The sequence below is a fragment of the Sebastes fasciatus genome, chromosome 16 (assembly GCF_043250625.1).
Source record: "Sebastes fasciatus isolate fSebFas1 chromosome 16, fSebFas1.pri, whole genome shotgun sequence".
NCBI lineage: Eukaryota > Metazoa > Chordata > Actinopteri > Perciformes > Sebastidae > Sebastes > Sebastes fasciatus.
Window position 1 is genome coordinate 11,430,037 of NC_133810.1, and position 18,551 is coordinate 11,448,587.

The window sequence follows — 18,551 nt, forward strand, 5'->3', positions numbered from 1 at the left end:
TCCTCTCTGACCTCTCACTGCTAATCTGCATTCAGACTGACGCTCTGAATGCTTTGTTTTTTTTTCTTTTTCAGCTGCTCGATATTAGAGTAGCATATTACAGGAGGGGGCTTCTTCTCCGTCTGTGGCAGTAGGTTTTCAGGGCCCTGTTTTTTAGGCTTCCGATCCGGCAACAGACGCGCAATAAGGAAAAAAAAACGCTTGATCCAGCTTTCTTTCTGCTCGCATCGATTTTTGCCACCGCACGTCCGCCTCGGGTCTTCTACAATTTGCAAAGACCCGCTGCCGCCTATAACGTGCGTAATGTATCGTAGAGAGGAAACACAGTAAATAAGACTGGACACGTCCATCTGCAATAAAAAAACAAAAAGAGGAAACGAAGATGGTGATGATGATGATGGCTTCGCCACATTTAGCCTGCAAATGCTCGACAGCGATGGCGAAGCCTTCCCTTCCTCTGAAGCTGTTTCTCTGGCTGTTTATTGTCGTTAATCTCCCTGCAAGGTAAGAGACCTTAACGCCTCATATTTATCCTCTTTAAAACAAATCTGTGTCGGCTTTCGTTGGGTGGTGGTGGTGGTGTGTCTTATTTTAACAACACATAATGATGCGGTGCCTGCCATTGAATGCCAACACAAGCCTGCTTTTTAGTGTTATCCTGGACGATTTCTTTATTAGAAAAGCATTTCATGTGGCGGATATATCTTTTTCTTTTTAGATATGGGAGGTGTTTCGTGCATCATGATGACATTTTTTTTAATATAAAACAAAAGCGACAGACTGACTTAAATATTCGGCTGTGGAAAAAATATGATTTTTACTGGGCAATTTTGCATATTTCTATTTCCAGTGTCTCACCCAATCTGCCCAGTGTTAGAAATAGCATAGTGGCAGCAGGCTAATTTGCTTGAAGCTAAGGCTACACATAGTCTCTGCTATAAGCTGTCTTTAAGGATCAGGTTTATTCTAGGAGCCAATAAGCCTCCTTATTAAACACAGGTGTTGGATCCAATAGATATATAGATATATATGTAATAAAGATAACGTGGGTATGAATGAGGGTCTGTTTCATCCCATGTATTTGAAGTAAAAAAAAAAAGAAAAAAAAAAGCATTTCAAAATGGCAGACAATCACACAGAGAGAATCCAAGTGTAAAGGAACAATAAGGACAAGGATAACACACATATGCACTCATCCTTGTCTTGCACACACACACACACAGTGGCAAAGGGGCTGTCATTTCAGCTGGTGCACATTTGAGTTTGTTGAGAGAAGAAGAAGCTGTTTGGTTGTCCTCCCCGTCAAGACATTATTCTCGTGCACTAAAGACGAGAGAAGTCAAGAGGGAAGGAAGGATGGCTAGGCTCCCTCGCTCCGCTTCCGTCTTGTTGTTGCTGCTGGAGGGTGAAAAATGGAGGCAGATAAATCAGACGACGTTCAATCACCGTCTTGCTCAATCCGCAACCTCGGGGGCTCCCTCCCTACCCCCAGTGCCCAGCCTTTCATTGTCAGGCCTGTGTACGTCTAATTGCATGCACAAGTAATATATGCTTGAGTAAACACTACACCTTGTCCCCATTGAGTTACATCCAGAATTGAGATTTATGGGCCAAGCTTTGGGTTGTTTACGTTGTGCATCGATGAACTGAGATGTGTCATTCTTAAATAGTCATAACAAGGCCAAAAGTGAGCTCTGTATGTAAACAAATGTACAAATGTAATATCGTTATCCCTCAATGACGGCAAGATATAGTATGGTGCCTTCAAATGAAACCCGTGAGCTTGTGTTTACAACGTGGGAAGTCGTGTTCACAATATGCGTTCAAGCAGTTAAGACGTGAGAACACCGCTGCTAAGCAACGGCAATATTAACGTTACTGTTGGCATCTAGAAGCCACAGAGGCTATCAAATTTAGCAAGCTAGCAAGTGGGTAACATAATGCAGTAAAAGCAAATGCATAATGACAGAGGAAAAAGATGAGGCCGTTGGGAATATCAACATTTTCCTCAGACATATTATAAAAATACGAAGAAAAACAATATACGACTAAAATTACAATATATTCACTTATTATGAACCGAAAAATTTACTTCCAAGGCCTCCGCCATTTCTGACAACATCAACAAACACGTCACAAGTTGTGAACTCTGAGCTTTCAGAAGCTTTCCACTTACGAGATGGTAAATACCACTTGAGTTCATATGGACTCTTCTTGTGAACACGGTAAACACGACCCCATTTGAAAGCACCATAGGTTACGTCCTAACATGATATTTAGTATTCGAAAACAGTATGTGAGATCTTTTCTGCTTGAAACCTTAGTATGAAACCAATAGTACGCAAATTGCATACTATTTCCGGTGAAATATTCCAGTATGTAAACGCTGGACACTGCGACGGCATAAATATCCCACAATGCAACGCGATAGTAATGACAACGCTCATAACGGACGTTGGCGGACAGCTCTGTAACGTCAATAGCGCTTCAGTTGAAGTGTTAGTATAAGATTCCACTTTGCTAGGCGTAATATAGTTTTTAAATTAGTTCAGACTTTAATTCTCACAAATCGTCGTTTTGGTCACATGAGATTGGCACGGGTTACCATGGTTACACTTTCCCCAACCGGCAAGGAGGCTCTCAGGAAGTGACGTTGTAAATTACTGCTCAGTGCGTCGGAAGAGATGCATACTACTGCTTATTCATACAAAAGTATGTTGAACGATAGTACACATATTGAGTATGTAGTGCATAGTATTTCAGATGCAGCCATATTCAAATAGTTTATATACAAGTCATGTGTATTGTTTGATAATTAGAAGAGAGCTAATTGCTCAGTACGTTGCGTTGGACATCATTTGTGATTCATGTGCGAGACCTCTTACATCAGACATCTCTCAAGGCCTCTGGCATGCTTTCAGTAATCTATGCTACTTTGTGACTCATTGACAGTTACTATGTGTAGTGATGTCTGTCTGATTGCATCAAATGACATTAACCCCAGTGCACAGTCTTCCTGGAGTAGAAGTAGAAGACATTTGGCATATTGTTCCATCAGGCTTCAGATGTAGGCCCAGGATCCACTAGGAGTAAACCATGGTGTTATGGCCCATGACAGGAGGAAGTGATGTCAGAGGGAGGAAGTGCTCTGCTCAGGTTTTCTATTATGCCGAGTGATGTTTATTATCTGCAAACTCACCTTCATCATTTTAGGTGGCAGATGAAATTCATTATATAATCGCAATTTGGGACACACCACACCACTACTACCAGAACATATTTTAATACTAATTTGTATTTCCCATTGATCAATAAGAACCTATATTGGTTTGATGCACATTGACACTGGATATATGTACAGTACATGGAACTAGGGCTGCAAATAACGATTATTTTCATTCTTGATTAATCTGTTGATGAAAATGTCGATCAGTGTTTCCCAAAGCCCAAGATGACGTCCTCAAATGTCTTGTTTTGTCAACAACTCAAAGATATTCAGTTAACTGTCATAGAGGAGTAGAGAAACCAGAAAATATTCACATTTAAGAAGTTGGAATCAGAGAATGTTTACTTTTTCTTTTCTTAAAAAATGACTCAAACCGATTAATCGATTATCAAAATAGTTAGACATTAGAGTATATCAGATGTCAGGATTGTCGTAAAGTTTCCATTAAGCCATGCTAGTTTTTATGATATCACTATATTATCACATTTGATTATATGAAATAATGTATACATTTTCCTCTAATGCCTGTCAAATAATAATACAGTTCTTATAATCTGACATATGTGAAAAATACTAAGCTTTTAGTAGGTCCAGCAGTGTAATACTAGTTGTTAACAACATATGTTCTCCATATGTGGTGAATAGTCCTTGGTATGGCATATTACCTCTAAATCTTTCAATGTTTCACACCATAATATTTCTCTGAGGTGAAAATTGTGTGTTGTGAATTTAACTCTTTTCCTCATCACCTAAACTTTCAATGTTGAACTTGTATAGCTCGTGCCATGTACCAGTGACAGCAACGCAGGATTCCAATAAGATAACAAAAGCAATACAGTGACTAGATTCACATGCACACTAATATTCCACATTATTCTGAATATGATGATATTCCAAACTTGATACGGGTCATGTAAACAGCATATTTGGAATTAAGCCTTATTCCAAACATAGCATTTTACAATTAAGACATGTGGCATATGCGGATATTATTTGGGTTTTAGGAGCATTCTTTGGACAGGTATACGGCGCATTCAGAATATGCAATTGGGATTTTTACGCCAGTTTGCGACACACGGCCTCTTGCCTGTTTACGGACAGTCTTGTGCGTTGTACACAAACCAACTAGTCGCGAGTTTGCAGACATGCCTGTCCAAAAGAAAAACCCACATTTCTGATCGGAAGGAGAAACGCACCTACTTTTAAACATTATGAAAGACATCAACAGGTTTTTGGAAATGTGCAAATATCGCAACGCTAACCTTTTCAAGAAGATGGTTTAAGGAATGAAAGCGGGAGGCCGTGTTCACACGGTCGAACAAATCCGCCACCGGTTCCGTGAATCGGAGTATGCACGGCTGAATGTAAATGGAAATATTAGTGGAATATTCATTTTCTTTAGCCATGTAAACAGCTTAGTAGGAATGTTGTCTTTTTCTGAATAAGGGCAAAACCTGGAATATTTTGTGCATGTAAATGTAGTCAGTGTCTAATGTAGTACATACCACAGCAACCTAACAAAGGGTCCTCTTGCTAAACAATTAACAAACAAGTAACATATACCTTGCCAACAACTTATAAACCCACACAGTTATTTACAGCTTGCATAATTGGATATAAATCAATTACAGTAAAGTGACTTAAATTCAATCTTTCATCCATATTTTTTAACATGAGACTCTTGGATCTGTGATGAGTAAATTCTAGCTAAAATATGCTATGGATATAACACATTCAATGGAGATGGTACATAACAATAATCCCAGTTGATAAAAATTAATACAGGTTTGTAGTATTCTTTAGAGCCGCTGTAAGTGTGGAGGATGTGGGAAAAATGTTACGCTTATTTTATGAATTTAATCCCTTTTGCATTCCAGTTATACCACTTTTTTTATTGGTAAGTGCAGTTCCTTTAAAATACCATCCATTTAAATGGGAAACCAACGGTGTATTGGACTCAATCAAACCCTCATACAATATCTGCTCCTTGTCATCACTTGGAAAGGGTTGGGATGTTTTGACAAACTGTCAATCTGTCATGTATCCCATAATGACTACCATATGTATTAATGTCTCAGAATTCCTGAGATGTGGTTGATAGCACGCAGATGTCAATCTTCTTTTTTCGATTTAAGACAGTTTGACAGGAGAGCAGCAGATGACCGTCAAAGCTCATAGCTGCCTCTTGCTTACAATTTAGAGAGTCTGTCTTATTCATCACCCAGGAGGTGTCATGGTCCGAGAGCGTGATTTCAGAGTTCTAGGAGAGAGTTGTGTGAATTTAAGAGGACCTATTGGGCTTATTTTCAGGTTTTTACATGTTTTAATGTTCAAAAGACGCTTTACTTTAACCTCTTTTCACCCTCCTGAATCTTCTGCCCCGCCCTCCCAACAAGCCCAGTGCCACTAGGCAGGTGTTATGCAAATGTGTGACTTGGTGACATCACCACGTTACAGAAGAAAAGGCGGGCCATCAAGCAAGGTGTTTCAGGCAGTTCAGTTTCTGTGGGGGAGAGTAACTCCATTTGGATTGAACTTTGGACTTTATATCTTTGCAGACCTTTTACATGCACACAAAACTATATAACACCCTAAAGGAAAGGGAATAAGCACAAAAGCATTATAGGTCCCCTTTAACAACAGCCCAGTAAGTACCACAAGAAACCTGAAGTAGGGTCATGGATATTAGCAACATAACATGCCGTGTTATTTCTGGGTGTCCTATCTAAAGGCTTTCCACTACGGCTTTCACTAGTTCTGTCTTTATTCTAAGAGATCCTGGGGATAAATATAGATCTACTACCTTTAGTCCAAAAGGGTTTGTGCATTTCTATTTTAAGGACACCGGTACACAGCAGGTGAATGGGGATACTAGAGTAGAGAGAGGATACTTTTAAAACTAGTCCACTGATGTTTTGTTTCCCTCCATGGTAACACATATGGCCTGATTTTACTGCTGCAGCATCTTTTTTCACCCTCTCTCTGAACGCTCTCTTTGAGCTCCTGCCCCCCCCTCCCGAAAAATCACAGTGTGCTCTGATTGGTCAGCTGGCCCACTGTTGTGATTGGTCAACAGAACCAAACTCTGCAGACTCTACTTCAGCTCCACTCTAACTAGCTTTGTTTGAGGGCGTGCCAAACTAGCCGATAGGCAAAATATGTTACTTGGTGACATCACCACGTTACGGAAAAAAGGCGGGACTTCAACCAAGGTGTTTCAGGCAGATCAGGAGCAGTGTTTCTGTGGTGTAGAGTAACTCCCTTTGATGTGGACTTTGGGCTTTGTGACTTTGAAGACCTTTTACATGCACAAAAAAACTATACCAGCTGCGCTTTCTGCTCTCGTCTCTGACAGCGAGTTGACACACACACTTTCCCCATTGTATCGAAAATGGTATAAAATATCAATATTTTATAAGGTATTGTATCGAAGTTGGGAAATTCCAGTAGAGAGACAACACTATACCGTAGCGTTTATAGGCGGATGCGTTTAAATTGCAGTCTGTACAGGATACATGGCGTACAAATGACACACAGAAATCAAGAAAGGCGTACTTATTGCATGATAAACGCCGTACGCATTATCGTGGCATTCGTACACCTTTTTGTAAAAACGGGCTGATATTATAAAGGAAAAGGAAAAAAACATAGGAGAACATGAAGAGATGTGAGAGAAGGGGTCGTAGCAACAACGTGACGTGCATGAGTGGTTTGTTGAGTCGTTGCCATGCGGTGCAGGACCAATTTCATGTTGGTTGATGATTTGGTTCCTTTATTACTGTAGCTACAATTTTAAAAATGCATAGATGATACATCAAGGGAGCTCGATGTGGAGGCTATTAGGCACGTAGCTGTTTCCATAGCTCATATTGCTGTCATTACCCTACTTGGACCATCTCATGAATGATGCAGAGGAAGGGGCAGTCCTCTGCTGCTTTACACGAAACCTTTAGATGACATTTTAATTGAGATCTGTTTAATAGCAAGAACAGGTTTTGACCGCTGCATATATAGAGCTGATGAGATTGTTTATTGATGATGGCGCTGAATGTTTCGGGGTAGAATGTATGAAAATATCAGCGTCATGAGAGTAGCTGTGAACACAACACTTAACTCCAGTGCTCTCCCGTCATTACATGCACAGCCTCGAACATGCATATGCATGAAAAACAAACACTAATACGCATGACAGCACACACACACACACACACACTGATGCAGGCAGACCTCTCTGTGGATCTTCAGGTACCAAATTAGTAGGCAAAACCTCAGATCTGCCTGCAGTGGAGAACACATGGCTCTTCCTTTTGATCTACTTGTCTTTGGAGCATTTCCATGTACACAGAGATACTCTGCGAGCAACCTAAAAAAACATCTTTTCAAGTTCTTAACACCCTTAATTCTCTGCTGTGCTGATCTATCCATCTATCTATGCATCTACATTTCTCTCTATACATAAAGTGTGTATATGCCAGAGACACATACTCCCTGGATACATCTTTTATAACATCCAATAAGGCATATCTAAAAGGGTCCACCTGAGTGCAATTATTAAGGTTTAATGTTTTAGGCACTAGTGTTGTGGTGGAGATGGATGGCACATAATGGCACTTAATGCAGTCTAAAGAAGAGTGCTGGTCAAAACATTATTCCTAGCACCCAGCCTGAGAACATGAGAAAGCTATCAGGGCCTTTATCCTTGTGCTTTACCATGGAAACGCTGTCTTCTTTTTCCCCCCTCACCATTACCGATTCTTTATTATTTCATTCAGAAGTCTCTTTTCTCCTCATTGCTTTAAAGCTTTGATGAAAGCTCCCGACTGTTTCACTGTTGCTCTTTTTTTGTGCTGTTGGCCGGTTCACCAAACCCTTCTTTCTTGGAATCTCTCTCTCCATCTGTATCTCTTCTATCAATCTATCACTTTACTCTGACTTGTTTTTCTGATGCATTGTGCGCCTGAACAAATCTGTGTTTTTTTTTTAATCAAAGTTTTCTGTCATCCGAGGCACAACTTCCATGTAATTAGTGATGTAAGCCTCTCCTTTATGCATATGCATTATACATGGGAGATGACACAAATAGCAGCAGATATGAAATGCGTGGTTCATTGCACATTCCATCTGATATTACCCAGGTTCTTGGTTTGCATAGAAAAATGAGCTCCTTGCTAAGAGTGTGTTGCACATTTACACTGGTGTTTTAATAGAAAATTGTAGTGGGAAAAAGACATTTTAATTATCCTGTATTCTATAGAAATCTTAATATTGTGCTCTATAAATCATAGTTCTTACCGTAAAATATAAAAAAGCATTAAGACAAGATATATGTATATAAAAGACACATCAAAAGAGTACAATAAATAGTCAGACTTACAGGTTAAATAGCATTATGCAAATCACAATGCAGTAACAGCCGTGCGCAAGCTATGAATGAATTAGGGCTGTCAAAGTTAACGCGATAATAACGCATTAATGCAAATTTCTTTTTAACGCCACTAATTTCTTTAACGTATTAATGCAACTTGCGATTTTTAGGTTGTAGTTGGCTCAGTTTTAAAGCTAGAGTGAAGATACTGGCATCATATGAATCCATTGGTACCAACCATGTCATACTAGCTTGTCATGAAGGAGGTTAAATAACGCTCCAAACTTGCGCTAAATTTAAGCGAGGAAAAAATGGCATGACCATTTCGCATGGCATCCCTTGACCTCTGAGCTCAAGATATGTAAATGTAAATGGGTTCTATGGGTACCCACGAGTCTCCCCTTTACAGACATGCCCACTTTATGATAATCACATGCAGTTTGGGGCAAGTCATAGTCAAGTCAGCACACTGACACACTGAGAGCTGTTGTTGCCTGTTGGGCTTGAGTTTGCCATGTTATGGTTTGAGCATGTTTTTATGCTAAATGCAGTACCTGTGAGGGTTTCTGGACAAAATCTGTTTGTTTTTTTGTTATTAATTGATTTCCAATAATAAATATATACATAAATTTGCACTTGAAGCATATTTGCCTACTCTCATGTTGATAAGAGTATTAAATACTTAAATCTCCCATTTTGAACAGATAAAAAAATGTGTGATTCATTTTGCGATTAATCACAATCAAATATTTTAATCTATTGATAGCCCTATAATAATTAGTCCCAGATTTAATTAAATGAAAGGCAATAGAAAACAGAAAAGTTGTAAGTATTGATTTAAAAGACCTGAGACTTGGAGCAGACCTCAAGTTTGAATAAAAGGTGCTTAGAAGCGCTGTTCCTCCGTATTTAGTCAAGGTTTATAAAAGATACATGTCTATAATTTTTTAACAAGACGTGTTTTTTGTGCCATATTCTCTCAGTCCAAATGTTTTTTCAATTCCTTAGACTGTAGTATGACTCAACTGAAGTACTTTTACAAACCTCTTGAGGGTTGATATCGAGATTAAAACTTAATCAGTACTAGAAGCTTAAATATTTTTCTTCACTTGAAGCCTTTGTAAGTATTTTGTTACTTCTTCATGTAACTTTATCTTGTGACTTGTTTTTACGTTTCTTGAGGTTGCTAATCTCAGGAAAATCCAACCACCGAACAGCACTTTTTTTAACCCTTAATGCACAAAACACGTCCAGAAGGCAGTCCCGGACACTGACTGCGCAAAGAACTGCTGCCTTAGTAAATCACACACTAATTACACGCAGATAGTGCTAGCACAAATTGAATGACAAGATGCAGCGCACATTTTCTCTGTGCTTTTATGGACATGAATCTGGCCCCCAGTCTCGTCTCTTTCACTAACATTCACACATCACGTTCATGTTTTTCTGCCACGCACATAGAGTGCATATACGCATCTCACCCCTGCCCTCTGGCTGTACACATCTTTCCTCTTACTGCAGACAGCATTATGTAGTGCTACAGACACACTACAGTCCTACTCGACAGCAACATATTAATTCGCTCTAATGCATTGTCAGACCTCCATCTCCTATCCAGCTCTCAAACCTTAAAACATTTCTATTGTAAAAGAGACTAAACCTTCATTTCAGACATAATTTACCAAGAACATACCATCTGTGGGAGAGCAGGAACAACATTTACAGCCCCGCTGTGGTGATATTTGTGGTCGGGGGGCTCTTGAGACATCATTATCCTTTCAGTTTGAGACGTCTGAGGTGAGGAAGTAAACTCAGGAAAATTGGCTTGTCTTCTGCAGAAGCTTCGGGGGCCCCTAAAAACCCTGTTTACGCTTCGACAAACAGTTCTGCCGTCAAGTTCCTCAACTTTGCCATCTTGGAATTTAGTCACATAGTGGAAAATTGAAGGAGAGCTTTAGCTGGTATTGACGCTGGTTGTGGAGGTTATCATTCAGACTCAATTCTTACATTTGTTTGCATTTCTTTTGTCACATTTATGCAATGAAGACCATTTGTGCAGTGGTTTTGACTTTTTCCTCGCTGTTAAATTTTACTTTTTGCGGTAATAAAACCTAGTGCTTTGAGTTCATGCCTAGTATACTTCACCACACTAGTCCTTTATCACTTGGGGAAAGCTGGCCACCTGGGCGGAAGCCAAAAAAGTCAAAACATCTCACTTTGAAAGAGCGACCATTATTGGACTTGTTTCAGTCTTAACAGAAGAAGAAAATTCATGAGTCCTCGTGATGAATCTGTCCAGTTGGGCATTTAACGTTGCGTCCAAGTTAACTTGACATTAATGCTAACATCAGCTGTCTAAACTGCGGTGAGTTTGCATGACTAATGCGAACAAAGTTGCTGACTATCTAACCGCATTTCATTAAATTAAACATTAGTAACACGTCTCCACGGGGAAAAAGTGTGTACAAGGCTTCCGGGAGGACAAAATTAACGACGAAAGCGGCGTGTCACATAGATGATAGTGGCTCTCAGCTGGTGTGGTTGGCACACTAATATGCGCTGATGTAGGTTCCATTGTAAATAAACCAAACCGTGTATAATGAGTTATCTTCCTTAAATCATCTTGCAGCATGTCCCCTCCGAGGCAGCATAACTCCCATCGGCCATAAACTCTCCATATATCTTGTTTTATATCCTCTTAGATGAGCATGTACTGTATGTGTGAGCCTCGTGCCATTTCAGGCTATGATTGCTTTTGTAAATTTTGCATCTCTTGCAAGTATTCTATGAACAAGTCTGAGGGCCAACCACGGGATTATACAAATGTCACATCCGTGCAGGGAATGCAAAGATCTAACGCAAATACGTTCAGCGTTTTCTTCTCATTTTCACATCAAACATCAGATAGCATTACGTCATATCTGATGTGGTCTAAATGCATCATGGGATTGGTCTTGAAATATTGGTGGGTTCTTCCACAAAACACATTCAGATTGATACTTGGTACTTTATTAAGTATCAATCTGTATATTGTAGACTTGTGCGCAATAGAAACAACAGGACTTTAACGGGTTGTAGACCAAACCAATGTGTATATTTGATTAACAACAACCTTTTATAGTGTGGAAAAATTGAGAAAATGCATTTTCTTCATCACAAGTGTTGCATTGCATGTGCACCATAAATGATTCATATATTAATGCTACAAAATGATCAATTTATTTCACTCTTTTCTGTAACTCATATTAGCATTTTTCCAATGGTGCGACTACTTTGTTTCACGAGAAATCACAGAAACAAAATGGAAAGGGAAAACATATTTTAGTTTGTCTCTAGTAGCAATGACATGGTGATGAAAAGCCCTGAAAATATCCCAATTCATCTCCCGACCTCGAATTGAGATCTTCAAAAGACTTTTTTCCTCGCTGTATCTCTCGTCTCCTAATATTTCTTCATATTCTGGAAAGCAGAGCACACTAGGACACACACTGCTTGCTCTCCTTCTTAAAAGAAATTATTGATTGCTTGCATTTATTCTCTCTCTCTCTCCTCCCCGCAGCTCCTTCCAGACTGAGGAAGACGATGAGGTGGCTAACAAGACGTGGGTGCTGACTCCCAAAGTGTACGAGAGTGACGTCACGCACATCCTAAACAGCCTACTAGACGGATATGACAACAAACTCAGACCTGACATCGGAGGTGGGCGCTCATTTCTCAACAGATGATCCGTTTAGTCGCAGAATCCCAAAGAAATACACCCACATTTAGGACCGCATTTGTCATCAAACACGTATATGCTCTCATTGACTGACAAACATGCTTATACCCGAGGTCTTTACGCATCAACTGTAGAAAATAGGGATGTAGCATCTGTGATGTCACCCACTGATTTCTAAAAGGAGCCTGCCATATTCTCACTTGTTGAAGATAATCCATGACTGTGCAGCGGTGTGAAGCCTGAAAGACTTGTTAGTGATTGCAAATCAACACCAAAATACACCCCTTCTTCAATATTTAATATGATTTTCAAAATTGTCACAAAGAAATACATTAAATTAAAGGAATTACGTCTCTGAGACTCGTTCCTTTTTTGGAGAATAGAGCAGCAATTAGAGGAATTGCACCTTAAGGCACTTGTGCAAACTGAGAAGAGACACTTGCATATCATACTTACAGGGACCAGTTGTTGTTTTTTATCCCTTTTTTAATGAAAAACACATCAGCTTTTGAGGAGGTGAGTGAACATCCTTTGTGGTTAGGTTGATGGCAGTGCTTTTTTTGTCATTATCCAGGGGGCTTTCAAAGTATTTCATATGCCCAAGAGGTCACACATTTCCCTCAGCAAGTCATTGAGAGTCATTAGCTTCTCACACAACAACAGAGTTGGGTCAGGAATCTGTTGACTTTAAACTTGACTTTACAAAAAAAATGCAATTTCACCTTAACACCAGTGACTCGTTACTTTACTTGTACTCCAGCCTGATGGCTTGGTAGCACTTGATATCCTTCTGAAGATTAAAAATCATGTTATACAAAGTACTTTTATTCCTGACAACAGATATATTTTTGACTTAAAGGTCCCATATAATAAAAAAGTGAGATTTTCATGTGATTTTATTATAAAGCAGGCTTAAGTCTTATATAAATACTGTGAAAGTATCGAAACACTCAACCCACAGGGAAATACACACAGCCCGTATTCAGAAACTCTGCATTTGAAACAAGCTGTCAGGATTTCTGCACATTCGTGATGTCACGAATATACAATATTTAGACCCTTGACACAATTTTAAAGGTAAACATTCTAAATGTGTCCCAGTTTATTCCTGGTTGCAGTGTATGTGAATCTCATCAGCTGACAGGAAGTACACATGGACCCAAGCTGTTGCCTAGCAACGCAATTCTGTTGCAATTCCGTCAAAATGCGCTAAAACGGAGCGTTCAGACAGAGTATAAATACAGGAATATTCAGGCAGACAGTATGAGGAAAATAAAGGGTTGATGTGATTCTCATTTCCCAGTTTGGTCCTTAGTTAAATTGAGATTGACACACCTGGTTTAGGACTTGGACCTGCGACTTGTGACCTACTTGTGACTTGCCTCACCTCTGGTGGTAGCTAGTAATAATGTTAGTCATAGCACCTGATACATCTTTGAATATCTCTGCTGCAAGTTGTAAAATGATAAGAAATAATGACTTTTTAATGGCACAGAATGTAAATGGTAGGCCAGCTGCACTGGGTGGCCTATTCACCGGCTGTAGAAATTGGGCACAGAAGCAAACGGTTCATCATTACGCTATACTGGGTAGTACAGAGTGTCCTTGTGTGTTTGCCTGTGTCCATTCTACAGTATGTGTGTGTTTGGGTTGTGTGTTGAAAGGCAGCCGGGCTGTCTATAAAGAATGAGTAGCTATGTATATGCGTGCATTATGGTCGGGATAGCAGTCCGTCACGGTCCTGCAAACCTTGTCTTGATGTGAGAAGTAGACAAGTAGCTTACTCCCTTCACTTTGACAGACAGACAGCTGGGCAGGACTCTCTTGTCTGCACAAGTGCACGTATATACTAAAACCTGTCACGTCCATCTGCAAGAGCAGAATAGGGAGATATAGTCAGTACCCTTGAATACTTGATTCATGGGTCAGTATTCCTGGGAAAACTGCTTTAAGTCAGAATCTATCACACACTCTTACAGAATAATAAATATATATACCACTCTATATGCTAGCAGTGAATTGCTTCTCCATTCACTCTAGGGGCACAGGTTAGTGCTGTATTAAAGCTGCAAATGGCAAGAATAGATTGGAAAAATGCCCTAGTCTTACCAATATGTTTGTACCATTTGTTTGCCTAAATTAAGTGTTGTATTGTAGCGGTGTGCACATACAGGAAGAGCGAAACAGCAACTGGCATTATGCAACCTGCACCCTAAAACAGTGGCAACAAAGTTCTGCTTCCAAAGAAGCAAATATTGATCGCAAACTGATGAGCCAGCTTTATATTGTATTTTTTTTAGCAGTTAACCGATTAACTTATGTGATGTTACATGTTTTTCGGAGATGTTTTCAATTAGATGTTCACGCTACTTGGAACTAACCTGATGTGAAATCGTCAATGGAAACTGTGTGGAAAACTGTTTAAAAAACAATACTTGGCAGGTGATTGGATGAACCGTCCGTCAATCAAACTCTTGCCGAACCAAGTCAGGAGGAGAGCGAAAACATCTTTCTTTTCCGTCGAGAAATAGCCTTTAGTGCCGTTCTTTGCTCTTCTTTCGATGAAGAAATACTCTCCAGTGATGATATAACTGATACTAGTTCAGCTACGCTAACCTCTTCAGGAGCCACCATTGTTGTTTAGACACCAACAGTTGCCTCTCCGTGCCGCGTTACACTCACCTAACCCCGCCTGTATTTGCCAGTAGTTCCTCACAGGACGCTGGATATGCAAGGTAAACTTAGAGCAAATTCACCTTTATTGGACAGATGACTGTGTAGAGGCAGACTGGAAATGGGGAGGATAGAGAGAGGGGTATGACATTCTACAAAAGGTCTCATGGCTGGAATCAAACCGGGGACGTTGCGGTTACGTGGCATGCGGGCGGCGTAACCATTTGGCTACCAAGGATCTCCGAACTTGACAAATTTTTAACCATTAACTGTTTTGGGAATTTTTTTCCTGTTTCCTCCCAATTTGGAATTCTCTCTCCACTGTTGACTTAAGGAGGGAAAGATATGTGCTACCTCATTAACTACTTCTTTACACCTTCCCTTGAGAGGTTCTTCCCCAGATTCTACCCCCTTCTTTGAAAGTGTACTGGCTAAACAGTGGTTATCTCTAGTGCAACAAAAAGGTCCCTCACTGGCTTCCCACCACAAACATGGCCAATTATTTTAGGTGAAAAAAAACCAGACCAAGCTGGAGGCACCACTATCAATAATTGACCTGATACAGCTTTAAAGCATGACTAATGAATTGACTGAAATGAAGGCACAAGATGAACGCAGCTGAGTAACATGGATGTATAGAGTTAATCTGTTCCCAATGCTTTCATCGTTTTCCCATATACTGCACAATACGTACAATGCTGCATATAATGTGACACATTTCATGAAGGGCAGCATTGTTATTCTTGAGGCGTCAGAAGTGGGCCCGTGCTATAAATTGAAGAGCAGCTCAGATCTGCTTTGAGGTGCAGCTTCAGCCCAGAGTGCCGCTGCGTATAGCTGGGCGGTTGGCTGCCACCGTCTTACCCATCATCTTCAAACACGCTATGATCTCGCTCACTCAGTGGTGGTATTCCAGCTGCTGCCAAGTTACACAGCTACAGAGGGGTTATAATTAGCTGGCTATACTGTCATCTGATCCACCAACCAATCAACCAGCCCAACCATACCAAGGCATAAGCGAAGACTCTCCTCCACTCCTCAGAGCGCTGAAATGCAGTGGATTTAGATTCAGCACTGATTGTGCCGCGGTCTCCCTTTGAAGTCCATTGTGATGCTCATTTAATTTTAATGCCCCTGGAGTCGACTGTACGTATGAAAACTGAAGCAAATAGGACAGAGAGAGAGAGAAAATCCTTAATTCTTAAATCATAATACATCCATGGCTTTGATGAAGGTCGCTGCCTTCTAGAAAATAAACAGATTGTTTCATAGAATTATGGAAAGCAAAGGCAAGGACATAAAGTTATTGTACAGTGAGTTTAATGAATAGGTCTAAACGATTGCTCATGCATGGTATTTGGTCAGTCTATGAGCTAATTTGATCAGCCATTTACCAAAATGCCTGTGGTGGGTGTGTTGGCATGTAATATGTCGTAGAAATCTTAGCACAGCCACTTTATGTTCATCTGGCATCTCGGAATAATGTTTTCTTGGCATCTGTTTGTGCGTTTATGAAAGACATCCACTCTCCAGTTGGCTGTACAAAATGAGACACATTTGTTTTTATTTATTAATATTCTATTTACGCCATGCCTTTAACTTTTTATGTGATTTTGACTAATTATCTAGTCCAGGGTTACATATTTTTCAGTCTACATAAATGCAGATTATGCCAGCACAATAATATGCACTAGTATTCATATCCAACACTTATTGAGAATATTTTGTTAGCTCAAGTATATAAACCAATAAGGGCATTGTGTGTGTATTTATGCATGAGTTTGTTCATGTATGTGTGTGAGGGATGGGGGTGCAATGCACATCCATGTATGCCTGAGAGGGATATAAAAAATGGATGCAAACCTGCACTCACTCCCTCCGTCTATCTCTCACACTTTAACCTGACTCTCCTCTCAGACATAGCGTGCAGTCATCCATAAACATACGCACTACATAGCAAAGTGTAGTGATCTGGGCTGACTTAGAGGATCTGACAGAGCATTTCATATGACACCAAGCTTTCTAGTTTCCTCAGCCATGCTGTGTCTGATGTCCGTCTGTCCATCTCACTAAAAAAAGTGAAGGCACTAGACAGCAAGAGGTGTAATGCATGGCGGTGGACAGATGTGCACAAGCAGAGATAATTCATTTAGACTTGTGCATCTTCTCAACATTTAATAGTTTAAAAAAGGAAAGACTAGGACAGCACTCAAATTCGACTCTTTAAAGGGGCCATATCATGCTCATTTTCAGGTTCATACTTGTATTTTGGGTTTCTACCAGGGATGCACCAATCCGACTTTTTTCAATCCCGATAGCGATAACTGGGCTTTGGGTATCGTCCGACAACGAATACCGATCCCATACCAGTGTTTAATTAATAAGCTGTATGCCTCACTGTGTGGCAATGACTGGGATCATTCTTTTATGTGTAAGGCAACATCGGGCTTGATTTAAACATTGCTTTTCTAACTTTGTATTAATAGATATACATTTTTTTAATTTGTTCTTTATTATTGGGATGGTGGATCTTGCACCAACAACTTGGTAAAAGATCTACAGAATTAAAAGGAATTACAAAATCAAGTGAAAACCTTTTTTAATGCAGCAAAAAATTTATGTAAACATAAAATTGAGCTGAATAGATCAGTCCCATTGTCACCAACATCCGATCCAGCTTTTTATGTCAGTATCGGCCCGATATCGGATCCAATATCGGCATCGGTGCATCCCTAGTTTCTACTAGAACATGTTTACATGTTTTAATGTTCAAAACACACATTATTCTTGGACGTTTGGGAAAGACGCCCTTCTTCAGCATGTATTCTTTGGAAATTGCCAGAAAGAAAGGTCCATGTGGCAAAATTCCAAAGTCAAATTGGAGTCCTGTTTTAGTCCTTCCTTTTTTATCATCTACATCAACGATCCAGCGGCCAGTCTTCAAGGTCTAAACGTGAATTGAGCGTGTTGTGTCTTAACATTTAATTGTTTCCAATGCAACCGCTGCTCTAATGTCATGTGGCGTACGTGTTGGTGGTCTCCTTTGGGCTAAGAATCGTAATTCTTCCTCAAATCTTGTCAAGTCACAATATTTACGAGGCTCTTCCAACATAAAAGTGTGCCGGGCACCAGCATGTCTGTGAGAAGAGACAGTAACTCATTGTCTATCAGGAGCAGCTCACAGGCCTGAAGCTTAGAAGGGTGGAAGAGGGATGGATGGGATGTTGCAGAGGGAACATAGGTATCGTGGTAAATGAGACAGGAGTTTGGCCGTAAATACAGACAAAGCATGTGGCTCACTGACGTTGGCACAAAGCCTGTTTGAAGATGGAGCTGGCCCTGTAGGCTCCGGTGTGTCTCCTTGGGTTTCTATTTCATCAGCACTGTCTGATGTAGACTTTGGTAAAATCACATCAATGTAATACAGTGTCGTAAAAGTAAAATGGGATCATTTAATTTAATTACTGTATATGCTTGAGTGAACTGAAAGTCATTAGCTTTTACAGTGGGACCTAAAATGAATCAGGGCAGAAATTATAACAATATGAAATCTCCAACATCTTTTTACT

At 40.0% G+C, this 18,551-nt stretch overlaps 2 protein-coding genes across 5 annotated transcripts in view; both read left to right on the forward strand.

Annotated features, from left to right (window-relative positions):
- The window catches only part of gabra6b (gamma-aminobutyric acid type A receptor subunit alpha6b), a 277,852-nt gene that overhangs the window by 146,508 nt on the left and 112,793 nt on the right, over nucleotides 1–18,551 (forward strand). The gene's annotated exons all lie outside the window — the stretch shown is intronic.
- Nucleotides 1–18,551, forward strand: part of gabrg2 (gamma-aminobutyric acid type A receptor subunit gamma2) — a 67,751-nt gene that overhangs the window by 108 nt on the left and 49,092 nt on the right. For all 4 annotated transcript variants that reach the window (XM_074611069.1, XM_074611070.1, XM_074611067.1 and 1 more), the window contains exons 1-2: nucleotides 1–504; nucleotides 12,151–12,290. The exon at nucleotides 1–504 is cut by the window's left edge. In XM_074611069.1, coding sequence (XP_074467170.1) covers nucleotides 383–504; nucleotides 12,151–12,290 — 262 coding nt within the window. In that variant the 5' untranslated portion in view covers nucleotides 1–382. The remainder of the gene's footprint in view (nucleotides 505–12,150; nucleotides 12,291–18,551) is intronic.